The sequence below is a fragment of the Grus americana genome, chromosome 4 (assembly GCF_028858705.1).
Source record: "Grus americana isolate bGruAme1 chromosome 4, bGruAme1.mat, whole genome shotgun sequence".
Lineage (NCBI taxonomy): Eukaryota > Metazoa > Chordata > Aves > Gruiformes > Gruidae > Grus > Grus americana.
The window spans coordinates 64,336,320-64,363,085 of record NC_072855.1 but is presented as its reverse complement, the minus strand read 5'-3'; the positions used below and the strand labels follow the sequence as shown (position 1 = coordinate 64,363,085).

The window sequence follows — 26,766 nt, the reverse complement described above, 5'->3', positions numbered from 1 at the left end:
AGGTGGTGTCTCACCAGAGCAGAGGGGCTGAATCACCTCCCTCAACCTGCTGGCCACGCTGGTTTTGATGCAGCCCAGGACACGGTTGGATTTCTGGGCTGCTAGTGCACACTGCCAGCTCCTGTTGAGCTTTTCATCCACCAACACCCCCAAGTCCTTCTCCTCAGGGCTGCTCTCAATCCATTCCTTGCCCAGCCTGTAGTTATGCTTGGGATTGCCTTGACCCACATGCAGGACCTTGCACTTGGCCTTGTTGAACTTCATGTGGTTCACACAGGCCCACCTCTCAAGCCTGTCAAGGTCTCTCTGGACAGCATCCCTTCCCTCCAGCGTGTCGACCGCACCACACAGCTTGGTGGTGTTGGCAAACTTGCTGAGGGTGCACTCGATCCCACTGTCCATGTCGCCAACAAAGATGTTAAACAGCACTGGTCCTAATACTGACCCCTGAGAAACACCACCTGTCACTGATCTCCACTTGGACATTGAGCTGTTGACAGCAACTCTTTGAGTGCGACCATCCAACCAATTCCTTATGCACTGAGTGGTCCATCCATCAAATCTATGTCTCTCCAATTTAGAGACAAGGATGTCATCCAGGACAGCGTCAAATGCTTTACACAAGTCCAGGTAGATGACATCAGTTGCTCTTCTCATATCCACCAATGCTGTAACCCCGTCATAGAAGGCCACCAAATTTGTCAGGCACTATTTGCCCTAAGTGAAGCCATGTTGGCTGTCACCAATTGCCTCCTTATTTTCCATGTGCCTGAGCATAGTCTCCAGGAGGATCTGCTCCATGATCTTGCTGGGCACAGAGGTGAGATTGACCGGCCTGTAGTTCCCTGAGTCTTCCTTTTTTCCCTTTTTAAAAATGGGGGTTATGTTTCCCCTTTTCCAGTCGGGGGAACTTTAGTGGACAGCCACAACTTCTCAAATACGATGGAGAGTGACTCGGCCACTTCATCTGCCAGTTCCCTCAGAACACATGGATGCATCTCATCAGGCCCCATGGACTTGTGCACCTTCAGGTTCCTTAGATGGTCTCGAACCTGATCTTCTACAATGGGCTGCCCCGTAGGAGTCTTCTGAGGCTTGGGCGGTATGGCTAGAGCACTTGTTGGTGAGGACTGAGACAACAAAGTCATTGAATACCTCAGCCTTCTCCATATCCCAGGTAACCAGGGCTCCCATTTCCTTCCTGAGAGGGCCCACATTTTCCCTAGACTTCCTTTTATCACCAACTTACCTATAGAAGCCTTTCTTGTTGCCCTTGACATGCCTGGCCCTGTTTCTTGGGAACTGTTCTGCCTGCCTCTGCTTCCCATTGAAGGGCAGCTTTTTCATGAGCCAAGAGGAAAGGAGATAAGCTTTGGCACACGGCATTGAACCAGAGAAGGGAAACACCATTATGAGAGAATAGCAAGCCAAGAGACTCATTTTCACTGTGAAATTGTCCTTGGATGGATGCCTAGCATGTGCTCCAGCAGCACTCATGTGCCTTTATTCATATACAAATATTGCTTTTTCAAATTGACCTGGAAAATGTATTTTTCACAGAAACCATTCTATAATGGAAAGAGAATAGTCAGAGACCAACTATAGCAAGAAGAATAACTATTCTCATATGCCACTTGATAACCGAGTGGAGCTGGTGCAGAAGGATTAGCCACCCTGTACAGCCATCAGCTCCTGCTGACCTCTGTGGTTCTCCTCTGCCCGAGATGAAGCAAAGCTCAGCCAGAACAATTCACGTCAGCAACACTCCATCAAAGCCTGCCCTAAGAGCAGCAGCAGCTGCTTTGTGCAGTCACCATAAACTGGCTCAGCTAAAATAATCTCTGCGGCTGGCCCACTGCTAAATAGCAATGGAGCGCATGTTCCTGTTCTTACTGTGAAGCTTGCCTTCTCCCCCCTTTTCTTCCAGCACATCATTTTACAGCAGCAACACCCTCACATGCAGCTGCCTCCACTCAACACATCATTTTGCCTGTTTCTTAAAAGGCAGCCCTAGAACTACAGGTGCAGTAGCACGCTTGAGCCCTCACAGCACAAAACTCCTGCTGTGTCAGGGAAAATGCCAAGTCAAAAAAGCAGTCTCAGCTCAGACACGGACCAAACCCTTCCTTCTCATAACGGGGCTCTAGGGGGGAAGGGAAGTGCTGGGTTTTCGCAACCCAGGCCCAAGGCGGAAGGAGCGTCAACGCGAAGAGCCTTGCGGAGCGGGGAGCGCAACGGAGACCTCGCCAGGCACGCCGCCGGAGCGGAGCAGGCCGAACCAGGCCAGGCTGCTGCCCCCCTCCCGCACGAGGCAGCCGGCTGCAGCCCCAACTGCCGTCACGCACCGCCCTCTCCTCAGCGCAGCGCATGCGTCCCGGCCCACCGCCCTGCCCCGCGCGGGCGCGCGTCCCCCTCCTCGCGGCCGGCCGGCACTCCGCCGGACTCCCGGCTCTCCGCGGCGGCAGCGCAGGTGAGCGGGGCGGGCACCGGGAGGGAACCGGGTCTCTCGTTCCAGCCGGTGGGGCCGCCTCTCTCTTCCTCTCGCAGCACCCTAGTCCCGGGCCCTTCCCCCACGGCCCCGCTCCTGCTTGCCGCCCCTCGCCGTCGTACCGCGCTCGTCTTCGGTCAGGGCCCGCCGCCATGGTGGGTTGCCCCTGCCTTTATGTAACTCACTGCCCTCCCCTCAGGTGTAACGGTCCTGCTTGCTTTGGCGTGGTCGGTCAGGACAGTTTTTCCTCCGCCTTGCTTACTCCCCTGTCCATTCTTGCCCCTGAAACATCCCTGTCAGCCTCCCGGCGCGGCGCCAGTCGGAGAGCAGGACGGCCCGGACCCCGCTCCTATGAGGCTCTCCTTCGGCCGCGGGGTGGTAACGGGCCCGGCTCCCTTTCTTGGCAAACGCTTATTGCCACGACCCGCTTCAGAGACCCAAACTGGGCGTGGATTTAGCGTAAGTTAACCTGGAATTGGTGCAAATCACACAGGACTGGATTATGTCTCTTGAGCACTCAAGGGTGGCGTGCTGCCTGGGCTAGCCTCCTCAGCATCAGAAGGCTTATTCTTTGGGAGGCACCCGCGGAGTCCTACACTCACAGAGCTCTTAGTTAGCATACGATTCAAGCACAGAGACAAAACCATGCAAATAAACTGAGCTGGGAGCCCGCACATTTCAAGACGCTGCATGTAATTGACTGCTGGGAGCCCGCACATTTCAAGGTGCTGCATGTAATTGACTACGTGGAGACTGCAGCCCAAAAAACTAGTGCCCTGGTCATCTTATTATTGACATCTTGTAATGCATAACAAGTAAAGTTACTTCAGTTACCCCAAACCAAATATTTCTTGTGTTAAAAACCAGCAACAAATTACCTGTTGCTACTGGGGAGAGCCTCAGGAATTCCTAGCCTCTCCTTTCTCAAATAAATGATAATTTCAGATGCTACAACTCCACCAGTGCTTTATATTGCCTGCTTGAGTTTTCTTCCTGCTTTGATAGGTTCCCCCTTACCATCTCCACTCAAGCTGATTGCTTACTTGCTGCTGCAAAGCATAAGTTAATCAAGCTCTTACCCATAAGGGGTGTGGAAGTAGTTCACAAACCAGATGGGGCCTCCTAGTTCACAGGTCTGTGTTTCCTCCTTTGCCTAGTCATTCCTATGTATTCTGCATTAGTAAAAGTTATAGAACTCAGAGATACCTGGCTTTCTGTGCCTGTTGCAAACACTTCTGGAAGTATAATCAAGAAACCATTTGCACACGTGTGACTATAGAAAAATACCACAGCAGGTAAAATAGCTCATCAAATGTTAACAAGCTAAAACTACAACAGGTGTGTCACATGGCTTTGATTGCTTGTAATGGAGATTAAGCAGCAAAAGATTCTTTTGCCACCTTCCTTAAGCAATTGGGCCTGAGGTTTTTGAGTTAGTTGGGGCTGATTCCTCTGTCATCTCTATGTGAACTCTTGTGCTATGTAAGAAGTGTGTCCACTTTGTAACATGCTGAGATTGTATCTGTAGTTTCTTTCTGTGCAGCATGTGATTAGCAGTGTACTGGTGACCTGGTTTATTTTATAAATTGTTAGTGAGATGTCAGTAGCCTGGTATCCAATTTTCTAGTTGGCCATTTATTTGTAAAAGCAAGTTTAATCATCGTTGATACAAGAGGACACAATCATTGTGTAATTACTGCCAGTAATTTGATGCAAGGCAGCATAGTATCATGTTAGCCAGTGTCTTAGTTCTTCCTCAGCAGGCTTCACCAAACAGATTTTGGAATAATTTCCTGTATCAATAATGTAAAGTGCTAATTAAAATGTTTATCACATATCTATCTTCACTATGCTCCCAAGAATTGCACTGCTTTGCAATTTTTTCAGTGTTCTACTTTTTGGATATTCCCAAGGTTACCTTGCATAAATAAATCACTTAAGTACACCTGTATCTGCAAAGCAGAGTCCTTCTTTGCTGTTCTGGGGCATCTGATGGGTTTTGGTGGTTGTTCTGAAGCAAAAGTAAATCAAACATAAGTAAATCATGGCATGTTTGTTTGTTTGCTTATGATTATGCAAAATTGAACAAATTTGTCAACCTGTCATCCCGTAAAGTCCAGAAGACAGCTGGCCTTTCTGGTGTTTGATGGAAACTGGGATTAAACCTCAGTAGAACTTTGTTGAACGTAATCATATGTTGGATCAAAGGAAGCAGGGAAGACGCTGTCTCAAAACAGGATTAAGGCATTGCCAGGCAAAATTATTTCCAAAATGGGATTTTATCTGACTATGCTTTTCATGCTCTGCAAAACACCTTTTCTGTCCTTTTTCAGTTGCATTTTTCCAAGAAAGAGCAGTCGTTATTCACTATGTGTGTCTGTAGCACTGATGGGGTTTTGGTTAAAGAAGCAGATGAAAGATGGTGCCAAGTGTAACCATTTCACTGTTTTCTGAACTACCTGTGTGACAAGTAACACAAAACAATCATACATGTCAGTTTTTGCTACAAAGAACCTTTGAAATACTGAAAGGATGTAGAAATTTTATAATAATGTTGTCTGATTTTTAAATGAATTTCTACAAAAGGAAGCCTGGTGGTTTTAAACAAGGTAGACCAGTTAGGTGTGTGGTTTCTGGTTTGGTGTTGGGTTGTTTGTTTGTTTGTTGTGGTTTTTTTTTTTCCTCCTGTTAAATTAACTTTCTGCTGAAAAGTACAGTAGGCTTAGGCTTGCGATACAGTGTATAACTTGAACTTTCCCATGTTTTCCAACCATTGGCATCTGAGCAGTTTTGTATGAAGTTTCCATTACTCTTTGGATGGAATTGGTGAACGGAGAAGGAGAGAGCACTGAGGTTTTTCTACACGCTATTTTGTCTATCAGTTTTTTTCCCCCCATGTTCCTTCTTGGTGATACAGCTGTAACCAGACTGAACAGAGAACAGCTGCTTGTGCGGTCCCTGCCCAAGCTGCTGCTTGGCTGCAGTTTGCACTGCAGCTGCTTCCTGCCCTTCCCTCTTCTCTCCCTGTGTCTCTTCCTTAGCTCTGCCAGCTGCCCTCTTTTCAAATTTTCGTAGTACAACACAGAACAACAGCTCGACTTGTTCTGTTAGCTAGATTAAACTGGAGAAGATCCTGTCACTGCATATGCTTATCTAATCTTGTGGTCAGCAGCACCAGCATATAATAACCTGCAGAGGCTCATCAGGTTCTGTATTAGCAAGTTAGTTTTACACAGCCACACTACAAACTTGTATATATTTATATGCATGCAGTCTGTTTGTACTGAAGTCCCTTCCAAAACCTCCCTGCTCATAGGGCTACAAACTTTGCATGTTTACAGAAGGCAAATTTGTCTCCCTCAATTAAAAGGCCCTTTTGTTTTCTGAGTGAGGCTAGCTGCCCTTCTCTGCACAGATTGTGATCTGATTTTTGTTCGTCTTGTGGGTGGATAACCAAAATTACATCCAGGATAGCTGGTGAAGCTTCACCTGTATCTTGATTTCTCCTGGACTTCTGCCTTTTTTCCAACTTCAGTACCACTGCTCATAAAGAGCATTGGGTTTACAGGTATCATAATACCTCTCATCTGAACACTGCCTAGTTGCGGTTATAGTGAAAGTCTTGGTTTCTGTTCTGTGTCACCAAAATGTTTTCCTCCCTACTGTCAGTGGAAGAACTAGGACAATCTCCTCTTTCTGGGGCACTGTGTCCCAAGGTACCTGATAGAGGGAGGAGGCCATGTACTCCAACATCTAGGTTGGCTTGTCAGCCAGGATTCCTGGGGTTTAATTTCATGACAGGGGAAACCAGCGATGTTCATTCATGTCCTGCCACTGTTTAATGTCTTCCATTTCCTTTCTGAGATCTTTTACTTCTACTGGACATAAGTACTCTATGTGACTTGAGGAATTTTACACTTAATTTCGTTTCAGATTTAGCTAGAATGTCTGAATCAAAATCGCTTCACTTCAGGATGTTACTGTTATCTGAATTGCAGCAGATATAAGATAACGTGCTTGTGCGCTGACCTCCCATCCCTGCTTGCTTTTCTAAGTGAGGAGTAGCTAGGAGGGGATCCTCGGTCCCTTGCCTGAGGACCAGCACACCAATTCTGGGGTCTGGAACAGCTGTACTCTGGGAGCAGCAGACATCATCAATATTTTTAAATATTTAACTTGAACAAGAAAATTGCTAACCTGCTCTCAGCAAACAATGGTGAGCTATAAACAATGTGTGGTTTGTTTTTTTTTTTTAATTCAGACAGCTACTCTGTCATAGTCAGTGTCAAGCAGCTGTCTACAAGGAATAACAGATGATTTTATGAATGAGGCACTTCCTTTAGTTTCTTTAGAGTCAGTCACTTTCTGTGATGGTCACTTACACTCTTAGTGTGGTCAAAATACTAGACTGTACCAAGACTGGAAGACCTAATTGCCGAGATTAAAATGGAGGACATGTTACTGAGGTTTTGAATGGCCATGGCAGTGTTTTGTTCTAGACAAGAAGGACTGTGTGTGTCTAAGTCTGCAGCATTCACCCAGTACTAAACTAACCTCAAGCAGTTGGATGTTATTGTTGCATTACTGTTGCTTGGGGGAGCAAGTATTTAAATGGCTCTTCTCAGTTTTTGGATTCTTAGTGCATAATTAACAGAGCATCATGCACACTAACCTAAATGCTGATTAATCCTCCTAGCTAGTGGTTCTTCAACTAGTGTACTTATATATAATTAAAGGTGTGAAAATACAACTTCAACTTCTTGCTGTTTTCATATGCTATCCCTTTAAGGCTGTGCAATGACAAAACTATTTACCATTCCACTTCAAGCTGGAAGGAGGAGTAGGTTTGGAGTTGAAATATACTGACCTTCATGACTTCTGTGTGACCTTCAGATTTCTGGAGTTTAGTATCTTGATTCAAGCACTACTAAAACTCATTTCTGTTCCGTTTAAAAATCTAAGAACATTCTTATCTTATAACTAAGCATTCAGATCATCCCAAACCACTATTTTCTGCAAATGAAACATCTGTTCTCTCCTTCTGTCTGGGTCGTGATAGATTGTATCACACACTTCAGTACATTGTCTTAATATTGTGATTTGCAGCTGTAATATTACTTCTCTGTGTGTTTAACTCTAGTAGTACACCGTGTTGATAAGACTAGCTCTTTACAGAAGTATGATAGTGGCTCCTGACGTACTTTAAACTTCCCATTGTGAAAATCCCTTAGCTGTCACCAAGTCTCATCAAAATGAAACTGAAGTGTGTCAGACTATTGCTATCTGAGTATTTCCTTAATATTAAAATGTTAATTTTAACATGTCACAGAAACTTTTTTTTACCTGAGGAGCAGTTACTGACTTGTTCTCATGTTCCCATATACTTATTTGATATCACCATACTGGGAGGTCCCTCGTACATGTGATTCTTCTATCTATGGCTATGTGTCTGAGTAGTGGCCTTGGTCTCCTTATCAAGTGTGTACTTAATATCTACTAAATATATAAATCAAAAAATGTGCTCAACTTCTTTTCTTACAGGTGAGAGCTCAGAGCATCTCTAAGAACTTGATATAAGCATCAGATACAGATGAAAAGCATTGTTTAAAATCAGTTATGTTTGGCTTTTGTGTTATTGCTCAGTTTATTTAAAACATAAAAAAACCTCACCCCAACAGCATTGATTTATCTTAAGACTCATGGGTTTTGTGTTGGTGTTTACAATGGCATACCTAGAACAGGTAAAACCTACACCATCAGCCTCTTACAGTGAGACACAGAATAGTTTTGGAAAGTATATGTACAGTTGCAGTAAAGCATGAGGATAAACATAGCATATATGCCAGATGGAAAAAACCTTAAGACTTGGGAGCTGCGAACTATCGTTTTGTAGTCAGTGGCAGTTCTGTCTGAAAGCAGCATTTGTACTTGGCTGTAAAAATACTGTTAGGTGTGAGTTGCTAGGGAGGGGTAAGAGTGTCACTTAAGGACCAAAATAAGCAAGACTTCCCTAGAAGCATAGGCTAAAGACAGTAAATCTTACCTCTGAATGAATAATACATTATGCTTTTCAAAACTCTTGTACAGCATTTCAACTTGTCTTTTTCCTCTTGCTTATCTATGTTCACTTTTGTAACTCCAGTTGGTTGCCTCTGAAGCTCTGTGTTAGCTTCATATCTCAATGGTAATAGTTGACTTCTTTGAAGGGCATGTTAAAGCAGAGGTGGCAAGTACCAGTAGTGGAGGAATAATTTGAAGTTAAAAGAGAACCAAAATACCAAGATTTTTCCTCCTACCAAACTAGAAAAACATTTTAGTACAGTAATTTGTCAAATCTGGCATAATAGAAGTTAAGTTTTCAGCAGAAAAAGGTATTACTTTCTAAAAACTATGTAAAAATCCTGTGATTTGTAATATCTTTGAGCTAGTTTGTGGTTTTGGAAAAATATATTTGTCTTAGATTTCTTTTAAAGGAAGAATACTTACCTTGCTTACAACACCATTAGTGAATATTCTAGGCACATTTGATCTTGCTTTAACCTGCCTGGCCCAGTGCAGCCAACAGCCTTGTCACCACACAGGACATGGAGCTGGCAACAACCCTGTGACCTAATAACCTGTGATCTAACAGAACTCCTGCTTGTAAGCTGAATCAGTAACTGCATGCTTTCAAACAGTATTTAATTTTTTTCTTGTGGACTTCATAATCTTCTACAAAGCATGTGGATGCACAGCCTAAATCTCACTGAGTTGGCTTTCATGGCTTTTTGTCAGACCTGAAACTTAAAATATGCTACCTAACTGGACAAAAAATTGTTCTTCCCCTACTGCTTAACTTTTTTTTTGCAAATAAAAAGGTGGACTTCATGCTTAATCTAACTGAAGCTCACAGTAGCAGGAAGAGTGAAATATTTGAGTGACAGAAGCAGAAAAAGCCTTCTCCTCATTGTCTGTGGTATCCCTGATTTGTTTTTCAGCATTGGGAAAGCTGTGATGACAGTATAGCTAAGATTCCTTTACTGTGAGCTGTATAAATCTTAGACACCTTAAATATCTTCAGGTTTACCTGGCTGGGTAAACAGTCTAAAATAAAAGCTAGCAAGCAGGAGCAAACTTTTGCATAACACTCATTGTCATGCTTTAAATATCAGTCTGTTGGATTAATAAGGTTGCTAGATAAAAGGAAATAATTTACATTCCAAGATTTTTCTCTAAGTGTAAATTCTTGTTCTCTAGTTCTGTAGAAACTGTTTCTATTTTGCTTACATTTGCATAGATGCACAAAACACTTAAGGATTTCTTTAGCTTTTGAAGAGACCTAATAAGAAAGTAATAAGTATGTACAAAATACCTGTCGGGGTCAGGTCGATAGTCTCTGGCAGATGTGATGAGAGATGCTATTTAGGGACCAAAGAAGCACAGCTGTCTGTGGGCCATGTCCCTTCTGTTCCTCTGCCATCCACAGCAGCGAGATCAGGAATATTGGAAGATACATCCTTGCCTTTTCTTTTTCATGTTGTTTTCAAGAAGTGTGGGCAACAAGTTCGCAAACAGTGGATTTTCCTAAAGGTACCTGCATAGGATTCTTGACTCTGGGTCTTCCCCCCCTCCCTTCTCCTCCCACCTTCCCCAAGTAAAATTATAGTTAGAAATTATAACAGATAATCAAAGTTTTAGGTACTAGCAGTACCTAATATCTCTCATCTGCTTTTTTTGTGTGTGTGTTTTTAAACAGGAAGATGAACAGGACTTAACTGCATTTTATGACTTGACTCCTGATGGGCTGGATTTTGTCTTGGCAGGAGTTTCTGAAGATTCATGCAGTGAAAGAAGAAACAGCCAATGGCTTCAGAATCCATGGTTCCAGAGCAGACAAAACAACATCTGATAAAGGGAAAAAGGCAGCAGCAGCAAACTAGGTCTTCCAACAGTGATGGTGAAGATGACATCTTTGTATTTGAAGCAAATGAGGCTTGGAAGGATTTTCACAGCTCTCTTCTTCACTTCTTTGAAGCTGGAGAGCTCTGCGATGTTACACTGAAGGTGATGTCACACATCCATTGCACTCAACAGTCTGAAGATTAAGCTATGAATAAGTGCGCTGGAGGTGGCTGTGAATTTGGGCAGGGGTATGGAAGCCATAGAATACCTGTTGGATCTGAGGCATTGCTAGATATGCTCGTGGGGTTTTTGGTTTTTTCTTATTTTGGAAGTTTACAACTGAAATGTTAAATTTACAACTTAAGATATTGATAGTCTGAGAGAGGAGTACGTAACTTTGACCTCACCCAACTTGCCTTCTAAGCAAGTTCCCACAGTTGATCAGTATATTACAGTGTCATTTCAGCTCCTTGTAGCCTCTTTGTTCTCATCCCCAATTTTATCTCTATTTTTGCATTCTGTGTTGCTCTGCTGGATCTTTCCTGGCAAACAGGATTTCTGGAACAAATCTAACTTCCAGCATTGTCAAAGAAAGAAGAAAAATAAAAACACCCCAGCCAATTATGTTCTACAGCTGATTAGAGAGTAAAGGAGGAGGAGGAAACCACTTTTATGATTCTTGCATAGCATTGCTTTAATGCATTCTTTGTAACTCAGCTGTATGTTACTTATATCCTGATCACAATAAATTTATATCTAGTAGCCGTAACAGTGGTTGCCAGCACTTACAAATATTAAATATTGCTTAGCTAGACATCTTAGTAGTGCAAAATAGTTATTTAAGAAAGAGATGAAGCACAGCTCCTATACCAAGAACAAATGACAGATGCCTTTAGGAGAAATTGTTTGCCTGCCACTTTTACTGTTAGATATTAACAGGGAAAATCCTTGACAGATGTGTGTCCCTGGTGCCCCCCCAGTAGGCATCTGATCTTTCTAAAACGCTTGGGAGACAGTGGAAATCTCTGAGAGGAAGAGGGTTTCTCTTCCTTCTGTCCCATTGGACAACAGGAGTAGAATAAGCAAGAACATTTTTCTGTTCTGCTTCACAGCAGATATTAAATTGTCTGTCACCAGGCACTGAACAGGCACTAGATGCAGCAGCGAATAGGTCCAGTGGCTCATAACAGTTGAATTAATGCTCAGAGAACACTGAATGACAATACTGAAGCTGCTCCGGACAGCACAAGAGCCATGAAACAGAACTTGCCTGAGCGCTCATCATCAGGTCTTTTTACATCTGTCATTTTAAAAAGCATTTTGGGGAAAAAGGTTCATGGCAGAATTCTTAACAACCCTCCTCTTCCCTTTTCTTGATCTCATCCTCATCTTTCTCCCTTTCCACCCACCCTTGCAAAAAAGGCAGAAAGTCTTATTTTATAAACATAGTTGAACATATACTCCTGCTAGGAAAACTTGGCTTGGAAAATACACTTTACTGTGGCTGTGGTTTAACTTTCCCTAAGTTAGACCTGTATTAATATTCATTTGTATTATTTCTGTGAGCTACTTTGGTAATTTAAGAATATTAGAATGCATGACTTGGCCTCCAGTCCTCAAGTAGAGAATATAATCTATGGAGGCTAGAGCAACCTATGTACATCTTACCATAAGGCTTACTAAATCAGTGATTTTCAAGTGTCTTGCACTAGAATTTTCTGGAGGGCTTGATTTTTCTTTCTCTAGTGTTCAGGCATTTCTCATGTTTTAAGAATAATTACTTCTCTGCTGAACTTTCTGCTTTTGTGCAGATAGTGACCGATTCTGGCGGTCCTGTTGTCAGAACAATTACTGATTTAACTGCTGGGTCTTAAAATATGATAGTTAATAACTGGAGGGGAAGTCTGATTTTGAAATACCAAGAACATGCTAGGTATTTAAAATGAAGCAGATTTGGATAAAATAGTGAAGCCACTTAACCCCAAAGGAAGATCTAATTAGAGTGGGATGATGAGCAGAATAAAAATCTCTGAAGGTGAGAATGGCCTAAGAGCTTTCCCTGATACAGCAGACCAGCTGGTAGCATCTTTTTGTATCAATACTATAATTAATTGGAGTGCTGATACTGTAACAGTGATAAACTGTGGGAGCATACAGGGAGACTTCCTCTGCTCTGAAGAGTTAAAATATGGACTTTCACCTATTGTACTGCTACTGTCATATGAACAGCTCCCTGTTAGAAGGCAGAGTGTGGCAGATGCATACCATCTGCTTTTTCTCCTGTTGGTCTGGGGTTTTGTTCATTTGGTGGGTCTATGAATTGTTCCTTCTGGAGTGATCTAATTAACTCACACTGAACCATCCCTCTTTTCTTCTCTTTTAATCTGCATACTCTTTCATGTATGTTTGCTTTCTGTACTCAACTTACTGCTCCCCAGCCAGCTTACACTTGTGTTGATAATACCTTTTAAAAGGGTAGAGCAATTGTGTATTGAATCAGAGCTAGGAAAAACTCCAAATTATCCTTTATAACTTAATATCCTTTTTTTTTTTTTAAATTACAAGACACCTTACTGTAACACCTTCATCTGAAAATGAACATGTAATTCGAGTCTGTCAGGAAAACTGATTGCTTAACTTGGCCATCCCTTTATGTTAGTGCAGACTGCAGAATGACACAGGTTGTAAGAAAGCACTCCTGTGACACAAATAAGTAGCAGATTGTTCATTTATCTTCAATATTTACAGTCTCTTTTAATGTAATTGAATTCTATAATTTTGTAAGTGAAAAGCTTATTTTGTGCTTTCTGATCAGAAAGCCTCATCTTTATGGGGAATACTCAAATTTTGTGGCTAAACAGCTTCTAAAAATCTTGAAGTGATTGGTAACTTTTAATAATCCCTGTAATAGCTGTTATTACTGCAGTTTTACATGAATTTGCTTCTATAAACAGCATTATCAATTCCTCAACAGTAGTAAAAGTCCAGAGGTTTAAATTAAGTAGTCTAAAAATGTCACATTACATTTTTTTCCCCCCCTTAAAGTCTCTGGATACACATAAAACGAAGTTCCTAGCAGTCTCCTCCTGTCTCGAAGATGCATCTAGAGGGTTCCTAAGGGTGTTTCATTTAAAAAATAGGACACAGCTCTTAAAGAAAAGCCAGTTCAGAGCATCAGTGCTTTTGCTTCCTTGTGTTTATGGCCTTGCCCTACTCTGGCAGCCAAGTTACAACTCAGATCTGCTTGGGATACATTGATCTAGTGTCAGAGGTACAGGGCAAATGGAGTTAATTAATTTGTTTGAACAAAATACAGTAGCTCAATGCATATTGAGTTCAGAATTCTTATTTCAGCTTAACTGTCTGTCCTTTCATAGCTGAAACTGACATTCCAGTAAAAGATTGGGTTTTTTTTGGTTTTTTTGGGTTTTTTTTTCAGGTTGGTTCAAAGCTTATCTCCTGCCACAAACTGGTGCTAGCTTGTGTCATACCTTACTTCAGAGCCATGTTTCTTTCAGAAATGGCTGAAGCCAAGCAGACGTTGATTGAGATCAGGGACTTTGATGGCGACGCAATAGAAGACCTAGTGAAGTTTGTGTACTCCTCCCGGCTTACTCTGACGGTAGATAACGTCCAGCCTCTCTTGTACGCTGCTTGCATTCTTCAGGTGGAACTGGTCGCAAAGGCATGCTGTGAATACATGAAGCTGCACTTCCATCCCTCCAACTGCCTGGCAGTCAGGGCTTTTGCAGAGAGTCACAATCGCATTGACTTGATGGACATGGCCGATCAGTATGCTTGTGAACATTTTACAGAAGTGGTGGAGTGCGAAGACTTTGTGAGTGTCTCACCACAGCACCTCCATAAACTTCTGTCCTCCAGTGACCTGCATATTGAAAATGAAAAGCAAGTTTACAATGCTGCTATCAAGTGGCTGCTAGCCAATCCACAGCATCATGCTATGTGGCTGGATGAAATACTTGCGCAGGTAGGGCAAACTGAGGCACCAGATTCCTGACTCATCACTGGTTTAGGTGCATAATCAACTGTTTGTACTTGGGTAGATCTCAAGCTGAAAGGTGTTCTTAAATAGTGCCTCCTCTGGTATTCGAAGTTGTGAGTTGACAGCGGAAGCAGGTTAGATCTCCTGAATCAGGAAGAAGTCCTAGTCTCCATTTTCTGTAGAGAGAAGAGTACTCACTTTATGCTCATGGCTGGGGGGTGGGGAGCCAACAAAAAGCTGCATCTGTGTAAGAGCAGAAGCTTCTTAGATTGACACATAGTGCAGAATATAAAGCCATCACTTCACTTGGTTTGATACTACTACAGCTTGAAATGCTCACTTCACTTGCTGGTAAGTATTTGTACTTAAGAGAGCAAAGCTGTTGAGGTTTTTTTTACATGGCTAGGAAAGTAAAACTCTAACAGAGGTGGGTCATATCAAGTTGTGCTACTTCTACAATGTTCCATATATTTAATTAACAAAAGACCAAGGTGTGTTAACCTTACAAGCAGGCTAGGAAACATATGTTAGACTCTTTAATGCTCATTAGACTAGCACTGCTGGTTACCTGTAGGATCCAAAAGGAGTTTGCAGTTTAATCATCTAGACTTGATGCCAGTCCACTGCTTCTGAAAGAAACACATACAGGTACCAAAGGTCACTCAGCTGAACTTATTTAAACACCCATCGGACCTCCTCTTGTCAAAGTGTTAGGTACTTCAATTACTCAAGCTCCATATGTGCTGGTTATGGGACTTTACAGTATTTGAGACATGTATGGAGAACCTGTGCTGGGGAGGAGGGCAGTACATGCCATGCACTGCAAAATGCCCTATGTATCTTAGCAGGTAGGATCAACTGCTGTTTCAGTTGGCACTGGTCTCCACTTTGAATATTTTGCATTTGGCAGAATTGCTAATATTGGTGTCATGTGAGTAACAAGAGGTCCACTAACATGCTGCTGTCTTTGTCTTCATGCATAATTTTTCACATTTCCTGGTAAAAGATCACAACTGTTTATTAACTGTCTTCCAAAACCCTTCAGTTTCATCTGGACTAGCATGAGGTTTTTGGTACCAAAAAAACCTTTAGTACACAATAATTAAATTTACAGGCAATACAATTTGAGATTTTAAAAAAAAATTAGACTGACACTTATTGCCCAGTTGTGCTAGCAGATGAGATTAACAGCTTTATTCTATTCATGGAAACCAGAGTCTAGAATGAAGCAATGAGAAAGTAACCCCCTTCCTGTAAATAAAGGTTATTTGCCAGAGTATATGGAGCCATCAGTTGATTTGGACATTATTGCTAGCAGAAAACACGACCGGGCAAATCCCGGTCGCATCACTAACCTCATGAGTCTATTAGCAGGGCTACGGTGGTGCTTTTAATCAGCCTAAAATAAGCTGGGCCAAAGTAAAGGAAGAGGTGGGACTCAAGTTTAAGTGGGTAAAGAAGAGCTGGTGGAGACACTTGCTTACTTGAAGACAGGGACACTTGTCAGCCATGTAACAGCACCATCCTGCTGCTCTGAGAAGCACCAGAGATACTAGACTTCTTCACCATTGCTACTGAGCTAACTGAGAACTGCTTAGAAGCGTTGACTCCAAACCTTAGGAAGTCAGATGGTGGTTTACTTCAGTTTCCCCCATCTATCCCACCTTTGCACCTGATTGTACTTCTTGTTCCTCACTGTTTCTCTCACAAGGACAAATGAAAGGTTTGCTGCAATAAATGACTGTGGGGAAGCTATTTCAAGGCACTCTTGGAGAGGCTGACCTTATTTCAGCTATGCCGTATGACTGAGGATTGCTCTGGGCAGTGACCGCCTGTATTCTCACCCAGAAAGAGCCCTCCATTCCTCAGCCTGGTCACCAGCTCTCTTCTGGGGAGTCACAGGAAGGATTTGGGGAAGGAAACAATTAGCTCAAAACCTTTTTTTTTTTTTTTTTTAATCTTGCAGTCTGTCAAGTCCACACTAGAGAAAGGTGTTACTGCACTCCTTAATAGACTCTTAGTTCCTGCTGACAGTGTTTCGAGTTGCCACCCAAAGAAAATGAACCATTCTAACAAAACCCCTCTTACACTGGCATAGCAATGAGCTGAAAAATTCATACCCTCAGCAGACTAACCTGACACGGGCTATCCTGGTAAAGTCACAGATGGTGCCTGCGTTACAGACAGGCACAGTTGCAGTATAGGCAGCGGCACTTCTTTTTCCTCTGCTCAGCCTGGGCTAAGGGACAGTTCTCCACTGCTGCTTAAATGCCAATGGTTGTATCAAACATTTATCACTAAAAAGAACTGTTCATATCGCTGTTATTCTGGGAAAAAAAAAATGAAAGCCACTTTTTTAGTGAAGAGCGTGGGGCTGGCAGCTGGCTCAGAAGCTGCCATCTGTTATGTGTGCGTCACTGTAAATGGTGCGACTCACTCAGTTCAGCCAGTTACTCCAACTGTGTTCATTTCTGTCAGGTACGGCTGCCTCTCTTGCCCATTTGTTTCCTTATGGGTGTTGTGGCAAAGGAAGAGATTGTCAAGCAGAATCTAAAATGTAGGGATTTGCTGGATGAAGCAAGAAACTACCACCTTCACCTGAGCAGCAGGGCAGTGCCAGACTTTGAGTACTCCATTCGCACAACACCAAGGAAGCAGACTGCTGGTAATTAAATGTGTGTCTGATTATCCAGTACGGAGTGGTGTGGAGAAAAGGCAGCACATCTGTGCAGGGTTAGATAGCTTGGTCTAAATGGTTGTTAATAACTTAATGCAAAATTGGGAAAGCCACTGTGTACCTCTCTGATAATTAGGTAATATGTGCTGTGTTTTCCTAGCAGAACTTTAGCAGTCATTTTCTTTCTTTAAAACATTATTTATCCATCCTGATTGGGCCTAGCTGTATCAAAGCTAGAACTGTTAAGTATGTTATGACCAGGCAGTATACTCAAAGCTATACTGAAAACAGTGGACACTTACCTTTTGGTGCAAGAAGGTTGCGCTAACTTTTAAACTCTTTGGCTAGCCTACACCAAAAGTGAGTGATGAGAGATTAGATTGCAAATCCTAATTTTTACATTGTTACATTTAACAAACAATGTTTATCTCCCTAAGCAAAAATCACAAAAAAAAAGCATATTTAAAATGTGCATGGTTTTTGCAAGAACATAATTAATTGCCATAGCAGCATGCCAAGGAAAGGCCAAAATCCAGCATCCAATTATGCAGGGCAATGACTGTGCCCCTTGAAGTGAAATATGACTTCTCCTGAACTACATAATTTTCAGTTCACTCTGCTATACAATTTTATCCCCATCTTCCTGCTAGCTTTCTGGAAACCTGTTTTGTCTTCTTCAGGTGTGCTGTTCTGTGTCGGTGGTAGAGGTGGATCAGGTGACCCATTTCGCAGCATTGAATGTTACTCTATCAGTAAGAACAACTGGTTCTTTGGCCCTGAAATGAACAGCAGGAGAAGGCACGTGGGTGTGATCTCTGTGGGAGGTCAGTAACCCTATTCAAGCAACCCTATTCAAAAGGCACTTGTTTGCTCCTTTTGCTGGAATTGGTATTTTTACTAAATAAATCTGTCTTGCAATGGCTTAACTGTTGGATATTCTTCAATTTAGTAAAGTTTCTTCCCCATGAAGGGGTTTTTGATTCTGAAACAATCATCTGAGAGCATGCTTACTGAAAAGACATTACTGTGAACTGAGAGAGTTGGGATTGTTCAGCCTGGAGAAGAGAAGGCTCCAGGGAGACCTTATAGTGGCCTTCCAGTACTTAAAGGGGGCCTACAGGGAAAGATGGGACAGACTTTTTAGTAGGCCCTGTTGCAACAGGACATGGGGTAATGGTTTTAAACTAAAAGAGGGTAGATGCAGACTAGATATAAGAAAGAAGTTTTTTTACGATGAGGGTGGTGATACGCTGGAACAGGTTGCCCAGAGAGGTGGTAGATGCCCCATCCCTGGAAACATTCAAGCATTCTGAGCAACCTGATGTAGTTGAAGATGTCCCTGCTCATTGCAGGGGGACTGGACTAGATGACCTTTAAAGGTCCCTTCCAACCCAAACTGTTCTATGATTCTATGACCTGTATAAATGGCCTCTTGCCTTAGTAGGTGATTTATTTTTTTTTTAAATCCATTTATAAAGAAACAGCCTTACACAACCGAGTCACCCAGAATTTGCTAGTACTCATACTAGCTTTCTTCATACTTAAATCCATACAGGCAAGTCACTAAGACCATAACTCTTCCAAGAGCAGACCTACCTTTATTTTTGGGTGTCCATCTTCTGAAACCAAGTCCATGCAAGTCCAGAGCAGCTTAGCAGCACTCATGATGCAACTTTTTGTTGTACTCAGTAGTCCCTGTGTTGCTGCAGCAGAACAGAGATTTTTTTTTTTTTTACCCCATAGAAAATCTGGAGACTGATATAAATGTCCAAAACTGATTTGACCTGAAGTGCTCAAGTTATGGGAAGATTTTTTGTCTACATACCTCAAGCTTTATATAAAAGTCCACGTTAGAACAGATCTCTGGTTGAGTACAGCATATAAAAATATAAACTCTGTACTTATTAAGGTCCTGATGTTGAAAACATTTGAAAACTTTAACTTTTATTTGAGCTTTTTGTCTCCACTTAGGCAGGGATAGTACATAAATAACAACTGAAATGTTGCCAAGCAATCTCTCTATTGAAAGATGCATACATGTTTCAGGTAAAGTCTACGCAGTAGGTGGACATGATGGAAATGAACACTTAGGAAGTATGGAAGTATTTGATCCTCTCACAAACAAATGGATGATGAAGGCATCAATGAACACAAAGAGGTATGTGTCCCATGATCCAAAATGTAAGTCCTAGTCTGTGATATATCATTTCTTGCTGATGCTGAGAAACATCATGTCTGTCCTGCCTTTGAGTTTCCAAACTGTGCTATTTTTTAGGAAAAAAATTTTCCTATTTTTGGGGGCTTTATGCTATCAAACAACTTTATTTACTAGCTGTAAAGCAAACACACATCTGCATCACATAACTGTATGCATCACATATTCGGACAAAGTTGTGCATAACATACTGTAAGTATTTCAGTGCAAAACTGCATAATACCTCTCTGTAGGGAGAGGCCCTGGCTGGTAACATTGGTTATGTTTACATTTTGGCTTTCTTTTGTTGCTCTATTATCCTTTTCTTTTTTGGGAGGGCTGGCTTCTGGAGCAGAGCGCTGTACTCCAGCTATGCTTACATTCTGGTATCTAAGGCTTTTCTGCTATGCCTGATAAAGAACTTGAAACTGATTAACTGGTTCTGTGGATTTTTTGCTCTTTTTAAGAATGAGCAAGATAACTGCCAGCAGAACATGCACAGTGAAATACTTCATGCCCAGGAAACCAATAGCTGCCTGTGCTTTTGCCACAAAAGGCCGGAAGCACTAAAACACTGAAAGTCAGACTGAGGATTTTTCTTGCCTTTTGACATTTAAGATTCTTTTAAGGAGCTACTGGACTCACAGATCTGTGATTTTTTGTTTCTACTGTCATTTAAATCAACTTCCTTAATTCTACGTTCCATTTTGTTATTTGTTGTTTCTAAAAGTATCATGTACAAGTAGGACTAAAATACTGAGTATGGTTAAGTCCTAAAGCTACCTGTAGCTGTGAACTAATCAAAGTAGAAACCCAGACATCTAGAAGTGTCATCTTGCTCCTCTTCCTCCCTCCTGCACCAGCCCAGGGCATATTCTCAGCAAATGTCAGCCCTAGATTTCTGTGACATTTCTTACTCAGTACCTGGGTAAATGAAAGGGCTGTTGTGCCTTGTCTACGTTCCTCTCCTCCCATTCATGGAGGTGGTGTCAGAATACTTAAGTTGAGAAAGAACTGCCACCATCGATGGTGTCTATGTTATTTGCTGAGGCAATTTAAGATAAGCCCAGGATATTGCCACAGTGTTTGTTCTGTAGAAAGATTGTGCCTCCCTTGCTCCTGCCTAGGTATCTGCAAACCTGCCCTCTGTGTAGTAAGACAAGAATGTTCTCAGTGAAATGGTAAATCACCTGTCTTGGTGGTTAAGGCAGAAACTTAATGCTTAAATTCTAGACCATACTTTTCATTTTCTAGTACTGATTGTACCCCCATATTGGTAGATTCAGTAGGAAAAAATCTGACAACTATTTTAACACAGACTTAATAGAAAATTAAAGAATGGAATAAACTGTAATTAAATCTTGCTTGAGTTCAGTCATCTAATATTCAGCACAGGTTTGCCTTTTAATATGTATTAATATCACACCCCCAAATATCACCTCCCAAAAAATCATTCCCAAAATGTAGCAGCAGCTATACCAACAAAGTTAAAAGCAGGTTTTGGTTCACCAGAGTCAATAAAACAAGACAGGAGATGTAAAATTCAGTACCAAGATAGTGAAATCAAATAACTAAGACAATCTCATATATCCAAGCATGGAAGTAGGGCCTTAGGTGACATTCAGTCAAAACAGTATTCCATGCTCCCCACCTTTATTTTTTTTTTATTGTTTTTAAACAGGAGCTTTGTATTTTTGCAGTCTAAAAATATCCTAGCTGCAACAGTCCTGTTCACAGACCACACAGTAACATACAGGTGCATGGGAAAGCTGAGGTGAAGTTAAGATAAAACTCTAGACCCCCTCTAATGGGAGGCTGCAAACATACAAAAGACTTGCTGCAAGGTGTGCAGAGGGACAGCCACAGTTGCTGCTCATTATTTATTATAAACGTCACTTTTTAAATTTTCATTATTTTTTCCCATAGCTTGAAACAGGTGCCAGTCAGGTAACATTGCACTTTCCCATTCCCTGTCCTTAAGGATTTGCACTGAGGTATTGATTCTATGGTTTTCCTAGGAGAGGAATCGCTCTTGCCTCCCTTGGTGGCCCCATTTATGCAATAGGAGGTTTAGATGACAACACTTGCTTCAGTGATGTGGAAAGATACGACATTGATTCCGATCGATGGAGTGCAGTCGCCCCAATGAACACTCCCAGGGGAGGAGTTGGCTCCGTAGCACTTGTGGTAAGTGACTGTTTCCTCCCAAGTCGGGGCCAACTGAGGAACTGACCTACTTTTCAAATCTGCTTTTACAAAGTAGAACACAAGATTTTAAACAAAATGCAGCTGGTGGGTCTGAGCACCTCCAGTCATCAAAATCCTATGGAACTGTGCAAAAGGTGAGGATATTTAGGATAATACTCATATCAAATTGAACTGTGCTCCCTGTTTCAACAGTATTTGAGGTACTGGGAGCAAGTACCAGGACCCTTCTAATAATATCAGGCTAATGCTTCATGTCTCATTCAGAAGACTGATCTGTCATGGTTACTATGTTTAAAGGTACTGAATGCATCTGCCCTTTAATTCCCCTGTCGCCATGTATACTCTGCAAAATATCTGCAACACTATGTAACTTTTTCACTTCTTTAATTGGAAGATAGAGTTTACAAGTTGCTAGATAATTAAGTCTATTGGTGCAATTCTTAAATAATTAGGAGATGGATATACCATGTTTTCCTATAATTTTAACATTGCTTATGAAAAGCTGAGTAAATACATACACATTACAAATAATCCTTCTCTATACTGTTTTCCAGAACCACGTTTATGCTGTGGGTGGCAATGACGGTGTAGCATCTCTTTCCAGTGTGGAGAAATATGATCCCCATTTGGATAAGTGGATAGAAGTGAAAGAGATGGGTCAGCGAAGAGCTGGCAACGGTGTCAGTGAGCTCCATGGCTGCTTGTACGTTGTCGGTGAGTAGGGATGTGGCATTCTGTAGTGCTGTTTCTGCCAAGTACTGGCATTTGTGGAAGAGGCTGTTGTTGCTAGAGGAACTGGGGAACAGATAGACCTGACCTTTGTGTTCTTGGGCAGGAGAAGAAAGTGAGCACAACCAGGGCACGCTTAAACAAAGGTATGTTAGCAGAGAAATAAAAAGCAGTTCCTAACCCACATTTCAGGAGGGCTCTACTGTTCAGGGCAATATGTCTGTATACAAAATCTTCTCGAGACTCACTAATCTTGAGTTTCCTTTTAGGAAGATGATTCTTAAGCCCACACACTTTTAAAGCACTCTAGTTGTATTTTGAATGTAGGCAACAGTAGCTTTTTCACACAGTGATTACACTTATTCCACAGCCTGTTGCCCTAGGCCTGTCTTGTTCTGCTCTGCCTTGCATTTATCTGCTTTTCCTGAGGAAAATGCCAGGTAGGTATGCTGTAATGTTAGTCACACAGCTCTGCCTTGTGTATTATCATAAGTAATTAAAAAACTTTCAAGTAAAACACTTCTGTGACAGCTGCCTCAGCAAGGGGAATGCATCACTGAAGTCTTACCTGAGGATTTTTTTTTTTCTTACTCAAGTTTTCAGCAATGCTGTAATTTGAAAACACTGCAAGAATCTGTTTTGCTGAAGCCAAAATAAGATCAGGACTATCCTTCTACTGGTCTTAGGTTTTTTTTCTATTCCAAATTAGAAGCTGTTTCATTATAACTGTGTAAGATGAATTCCAGGAGAAAAAATAATAGAAATATCTCTCCTTGCAACTTGAGTAGAAAAAACCCTGTCACTCTTGGTGATGCTTGTATGGTAACAGCAGGGAGAGCTGTTAGATTAATTTTTAGGAACTTGTAAAGTTCATGTAAAGAAATAGAGCTGGACACTAGCCCACTGAACACTGAGAACAGTCTGATAATGCCAGTCTAGGATATCACCAGCACTAGAAGTGGCTAAAAACTGATAATGTGATGATTCTTTGCAGGTGGCTTTGATGACAACTCTCCACTGAGCTCGGTGGAGCGGTTTGATCCACGCAGTAACAAATGGGAGTATGTAGCAGAGCTTACAACTCCGAGGGGTGGCGTTGGCATAGCAACACTGATGGGTAAAATTTTTGCAGTTGGAGGTCATAATGGCAACGCGTACCTGAATACAGTGGAAGCATTTGATCCCATAGTGAATAGGTAATTTAAAATTTTTTATTTGGCTTAATAAGACAATGAAATCTCCCTATATGAAAACACACCATAATAGAAATAGTGTGCAGCAGGAGTCTATCTGTTGTTTCCCGGTAATAATTGAGTAATATCCATGATGAGTAAATGCAGGAGTGCTGCTTATGCCACTAGGCTCTTCTTGTAAATATTTAAGCACCTCCTCCTTCTCCCCATCCCTTGTCCTCTTTCCTTCATTCAATAAGAATCTGCATTCTTCTGGTTGTTTTAATTTGGTTTTGCACTAAATTTACCTGAGAAATAATAAGAATAAACTAGCAGGATGTTTTTTTGTGCAGAGTAAACAGCTAGGCTGTATAATGGAATTTCAGACAGAGAAAAAAAATAATTCCAAGTTGCTCAGAAAGGACAGGAACTTACTTTCCTTTTTTTCCTCTGCCATCATCTTTAGGTGGGAACTTGTCGGCTCTGTGTCGCACTGCAGGGCAGGGGCAGGCGTGGCTGTGTGCTCTTGTCTCAGCAGCCAGATCCGGGACGTGGGCCAAGGATCCAGCAATGTTGTTGACTGCATGTGAGCTCTGCTGACTCCTCCAAATTCCAGAGGAATCATAGTAGGGAGGCACTGCAGAACTTTTTAAACACCATGTTTTGTATGGTAGGTTAAGAAATAAAACCAATACGTTTTCTTTGTGAAAATGTTACCTTCTGCAACTGTAAAGTTTTTGATGGGTTTCTATCAGTAGTGATACAGAAAAGCCTGTGAAAACATGAAATAAAAGTGTGACTCACAGGAGAAAACCTGCCAAGAGCTGCAATCGTCCCATTTTTGAGAAGTTGTAATTTCAGAATAATTTGAGGCAGCTGTTGCAGGGACTCATTACTGAACTGTAAATCAGGCATGGGGTGAGGAGAGAGAGCAGCAGTTAGTACTGCTGAGCCTTAACCTGACAGCCCTGCTACCTGTTTTTCTGGAGGACTCGAGTGCCATTTAATATAACTTATTTTCAGAAATGTAGTCTTAAACATTTCCTAATTGTACAAGAGCTTTGTAACACAAAGCATCTCAAGTTTTAGAAGGTAACGACATCCCTGTTGCACGCTAAGATAACTGGAGCAGAGAAGTTCACTGCCCACCTCCCAGGGAACTGCTGGCAGCAGTGGAAAGTGCAGGTACTCAGTCTGAAACCTGTCTTTCAAAGTACTTTCTTAAGCCAATACACTTGTTAGAAAGCTGAAAAGATTCTTGACCTGAGTTTAGCCACCGGTATACTGGAATTCTCAAGTCTTCAGTAAAATTTGTAGTTAACTACCACCCGCAAAAGGCCAGTTTATGTTGAGAGGTCATTCCTTAAGTAACCAGTGTAATTTGTCCTACTTTGAGATGATAGTGTGTGAAAATGTAGGCTTCAGTGGTGTCTGAATCATCATTTTTATATGAAATGGAAACACACAATAAACGTTGCAGTATTCTGTAAAGACCTTTAAATGCAACTCTAGGAGATGACATGTCCAATTTCAGTTCCCAGTAGCAACTCTGATAATTCTAGAGGTACTGGCTCTTTTAAGATAATTAAGCCAGGGAGATCTAGCCTCAAAACAGGTAGATGACTTAAAGCTTACATAAACCAAAGAGACTCAGTAACAGAAAGAACTGGAAATAAACCAGTACTTACATCAAAAACTGAAATAGGAACTTGACAGTGCTGCGTACAAAGGCGTCTTGTTACGCAGTCAGAAACTCTGAAATTCCAAGTGAAGTCCAGCTGGAAAGACTGCAGATTCCTCTTCCTGCATCACCGTGAACAGACCAACAACTGACAATCCTTTGTGACCAAAGTTTCATGTTACCAGGTTGTTCCAAGTGACCAGGGAGAGCAGCAAACTTCTCTGCATTCAGTGCCAGGGAAGAGGCAGGACAGTACAAGCCTAAGGCACAGTCATGTTTTGCTGCTGAGTTAACCATCATTCAGCTTTTCTGTTTCCAATGGTTTGCACTTTGGTAGCACCCAGGGACAAAGTGAACGGTACTGTAAATAATGAAACATTGCAATAAAATATTTGTACTTTAAAGCACCTTGTTTATAGTATGACTGGAGCATGCTATTGTGGGGATACATTACAACTTTGAGTATCTTTTTGTTTCTGCTGAGTATAATTCTCAACAGGAAGCCTTTGTCAGCAGGGAAAATGCTGTGTTACAGCCGCCAGCCATACCACCTTGCTACTGCCCCTGCCCCCATGCAAGGATGTGGTCACCCTTGTGACCAATCTAGCTAGGAGAGGTGGAAAGAAGAGGTGCCGGTTCCTTCTCTGGGACCAAACTGGTTCTTCTGTGCATGTCCTGGCTAACAAGAAAACATGAGGAAAAACAACCAAAAAAAAAAAAAAAAGGCAAATTTTCCACAAAGTAACACTGACCATGAAACCAAGTAGCCTGGCAGTGCTGCTTGCCAGCTGATATATTTCTCCTCCTGGTGGGAAATTGCTAGTACCCATGGGTGCAGTCTGTAACTCACACACATCTGGACCACACCAACAGCAATCACCTTCCAGGCACCAAAGGGAGATGTGTATGTTCAACTGGGCAATACAGTTACAGCATATGCACTGGGGTTCTGTACGGTGTGGGAGGAGCTCTGCTATTGACCCTGTAGCTGGAAGTCAAATGGCACTAGGGCTGAATGCTTGGGTTGTATTTCAGTTTGCACCCTCCCACCCCCAACAACATTGGTGCTCAGGCTTCTGGAGGCATATTGCTAAGGGCTGGCAGAACAGCTAAAAAGGTTTACAAGGAACAATCCTGTTGCCAGTATAGTGGTGTCCACGTTATAGATGGCACCAGAACTAGAAATAATTTTGTTGCAGAACTGGTTTTAGAAACACCATTGTTGGAAATGTTATAATGATGTTAAAAGTATCAAAAAAAAAAAAAAAGAAAAAAGTACAGGGTTACTGTGGCAACAAACTGTAATGACGTACCTGCATATAAAGCGGCTATTATTTAAGACCAGCAAACTCGTTTTTCTTCCAGTACTGGCAACAAGACATGATGACAAAGAAGTAACACCTCCCAGGCAGAGGGAACGGAGCCATCCACCCTGGTTCCCGGTGGTGAGGCAGCCCTCCAGTGGCAGCAGGCCCGAACTCCCACCACAGCTTCTAATTTAAAACTAAACTCGGGATTTGTGATAGCAAAGTCTTTAAACGTTCAGGGTTGTGAAATTATTGCCTCTAAACATGATGTGTGTCTGATCCCAAATGTGGCATTATTACTGCTTTTGTTAATGATGTTTTCCCTGCATCTTAAGAGCCTGGCCCTCACCCATAAAATCATAAACCCAAAGATGTCTATTAGTGTATTCTTTAAGCACAAAGAAAAAATCATTTTGCAAGAATCAA

General features: G+C 41.9%; 1 protein-coding gene and 1 long non-coding RNA gene across 8 annotated transcripts; one reads left to right on the top strand and one right to left on the bottom strand.

Annotated features, from left to right (window-relative positions):
* The first annotated feature begins 1,963 nt into the window (after nt 1–1,963).
* Nucleotides 1,964–25,434, top strand: KLHL8 (kelch like family member 8). 6 transcript variants are annotated; one of them, XM_054824540.1, is made up of 10 exons: nt 1,965–2,470; nt 10,291–10,531; nt 13,809–14,357; nt 16,851–17,037; nt 17,730–17,873; nt 19,096–19,207; nt 21,262–21,430; nt 22,006–22,165; nt 23,175–23,376; nt 23,819–25,434. In XM_054824540.1, the coding sequence occupies exons 2-10, from the start codon at nt 10,331–10,333 to the stop codon at nt 23,940–23,942; spliced, it is 1,848 nt and encodes a 615-aa protein (XP_054680515.1). In that variant the 5' UTR covers nt 1,965–2,470; nt 10,291–10,330; the 3' UTR covers nt 23,943–25,434. The 6 variants fall into 6 exon arrangements, with proteins under 6 accessions (XP_054680517.1, XP_054680515.1, XP_054680516.1 ...); XM_054824541.1 differs by having other exon boundaries at nt 10,224–10,531; XM_054824542.1 differs by lacking the exon at nt 17,730–17,873 and having other exon boundaries at nt 1,964–2,470.
* LOC129206000 (uncharacterized) lies at nt 14,296–23,903 on the bottom strand. Of its 2 annotated transcripts, XR_008576946.1 has the most exons (4): nt 23,788–23,903; nt 18,646–18,752; nt 14,941–15,001; nt 14,296–14,548 (listed from the first exon to the last, which is right to left on the bottom strand). It is a non-coding gene; the product is annotated as an uncharacterized LOC129206000 (long non-coding RNA). The 2 variants fall into 2 exon arrangements; XR_008576947.1 differs by lacking the exons at nt 18,646–18,752; nt 23,788–23,903 and adding an exon at nt 16,508–16,841.
* Nucleotides 25,435–26,766: the final 1,332 nt, after the last annotated feature.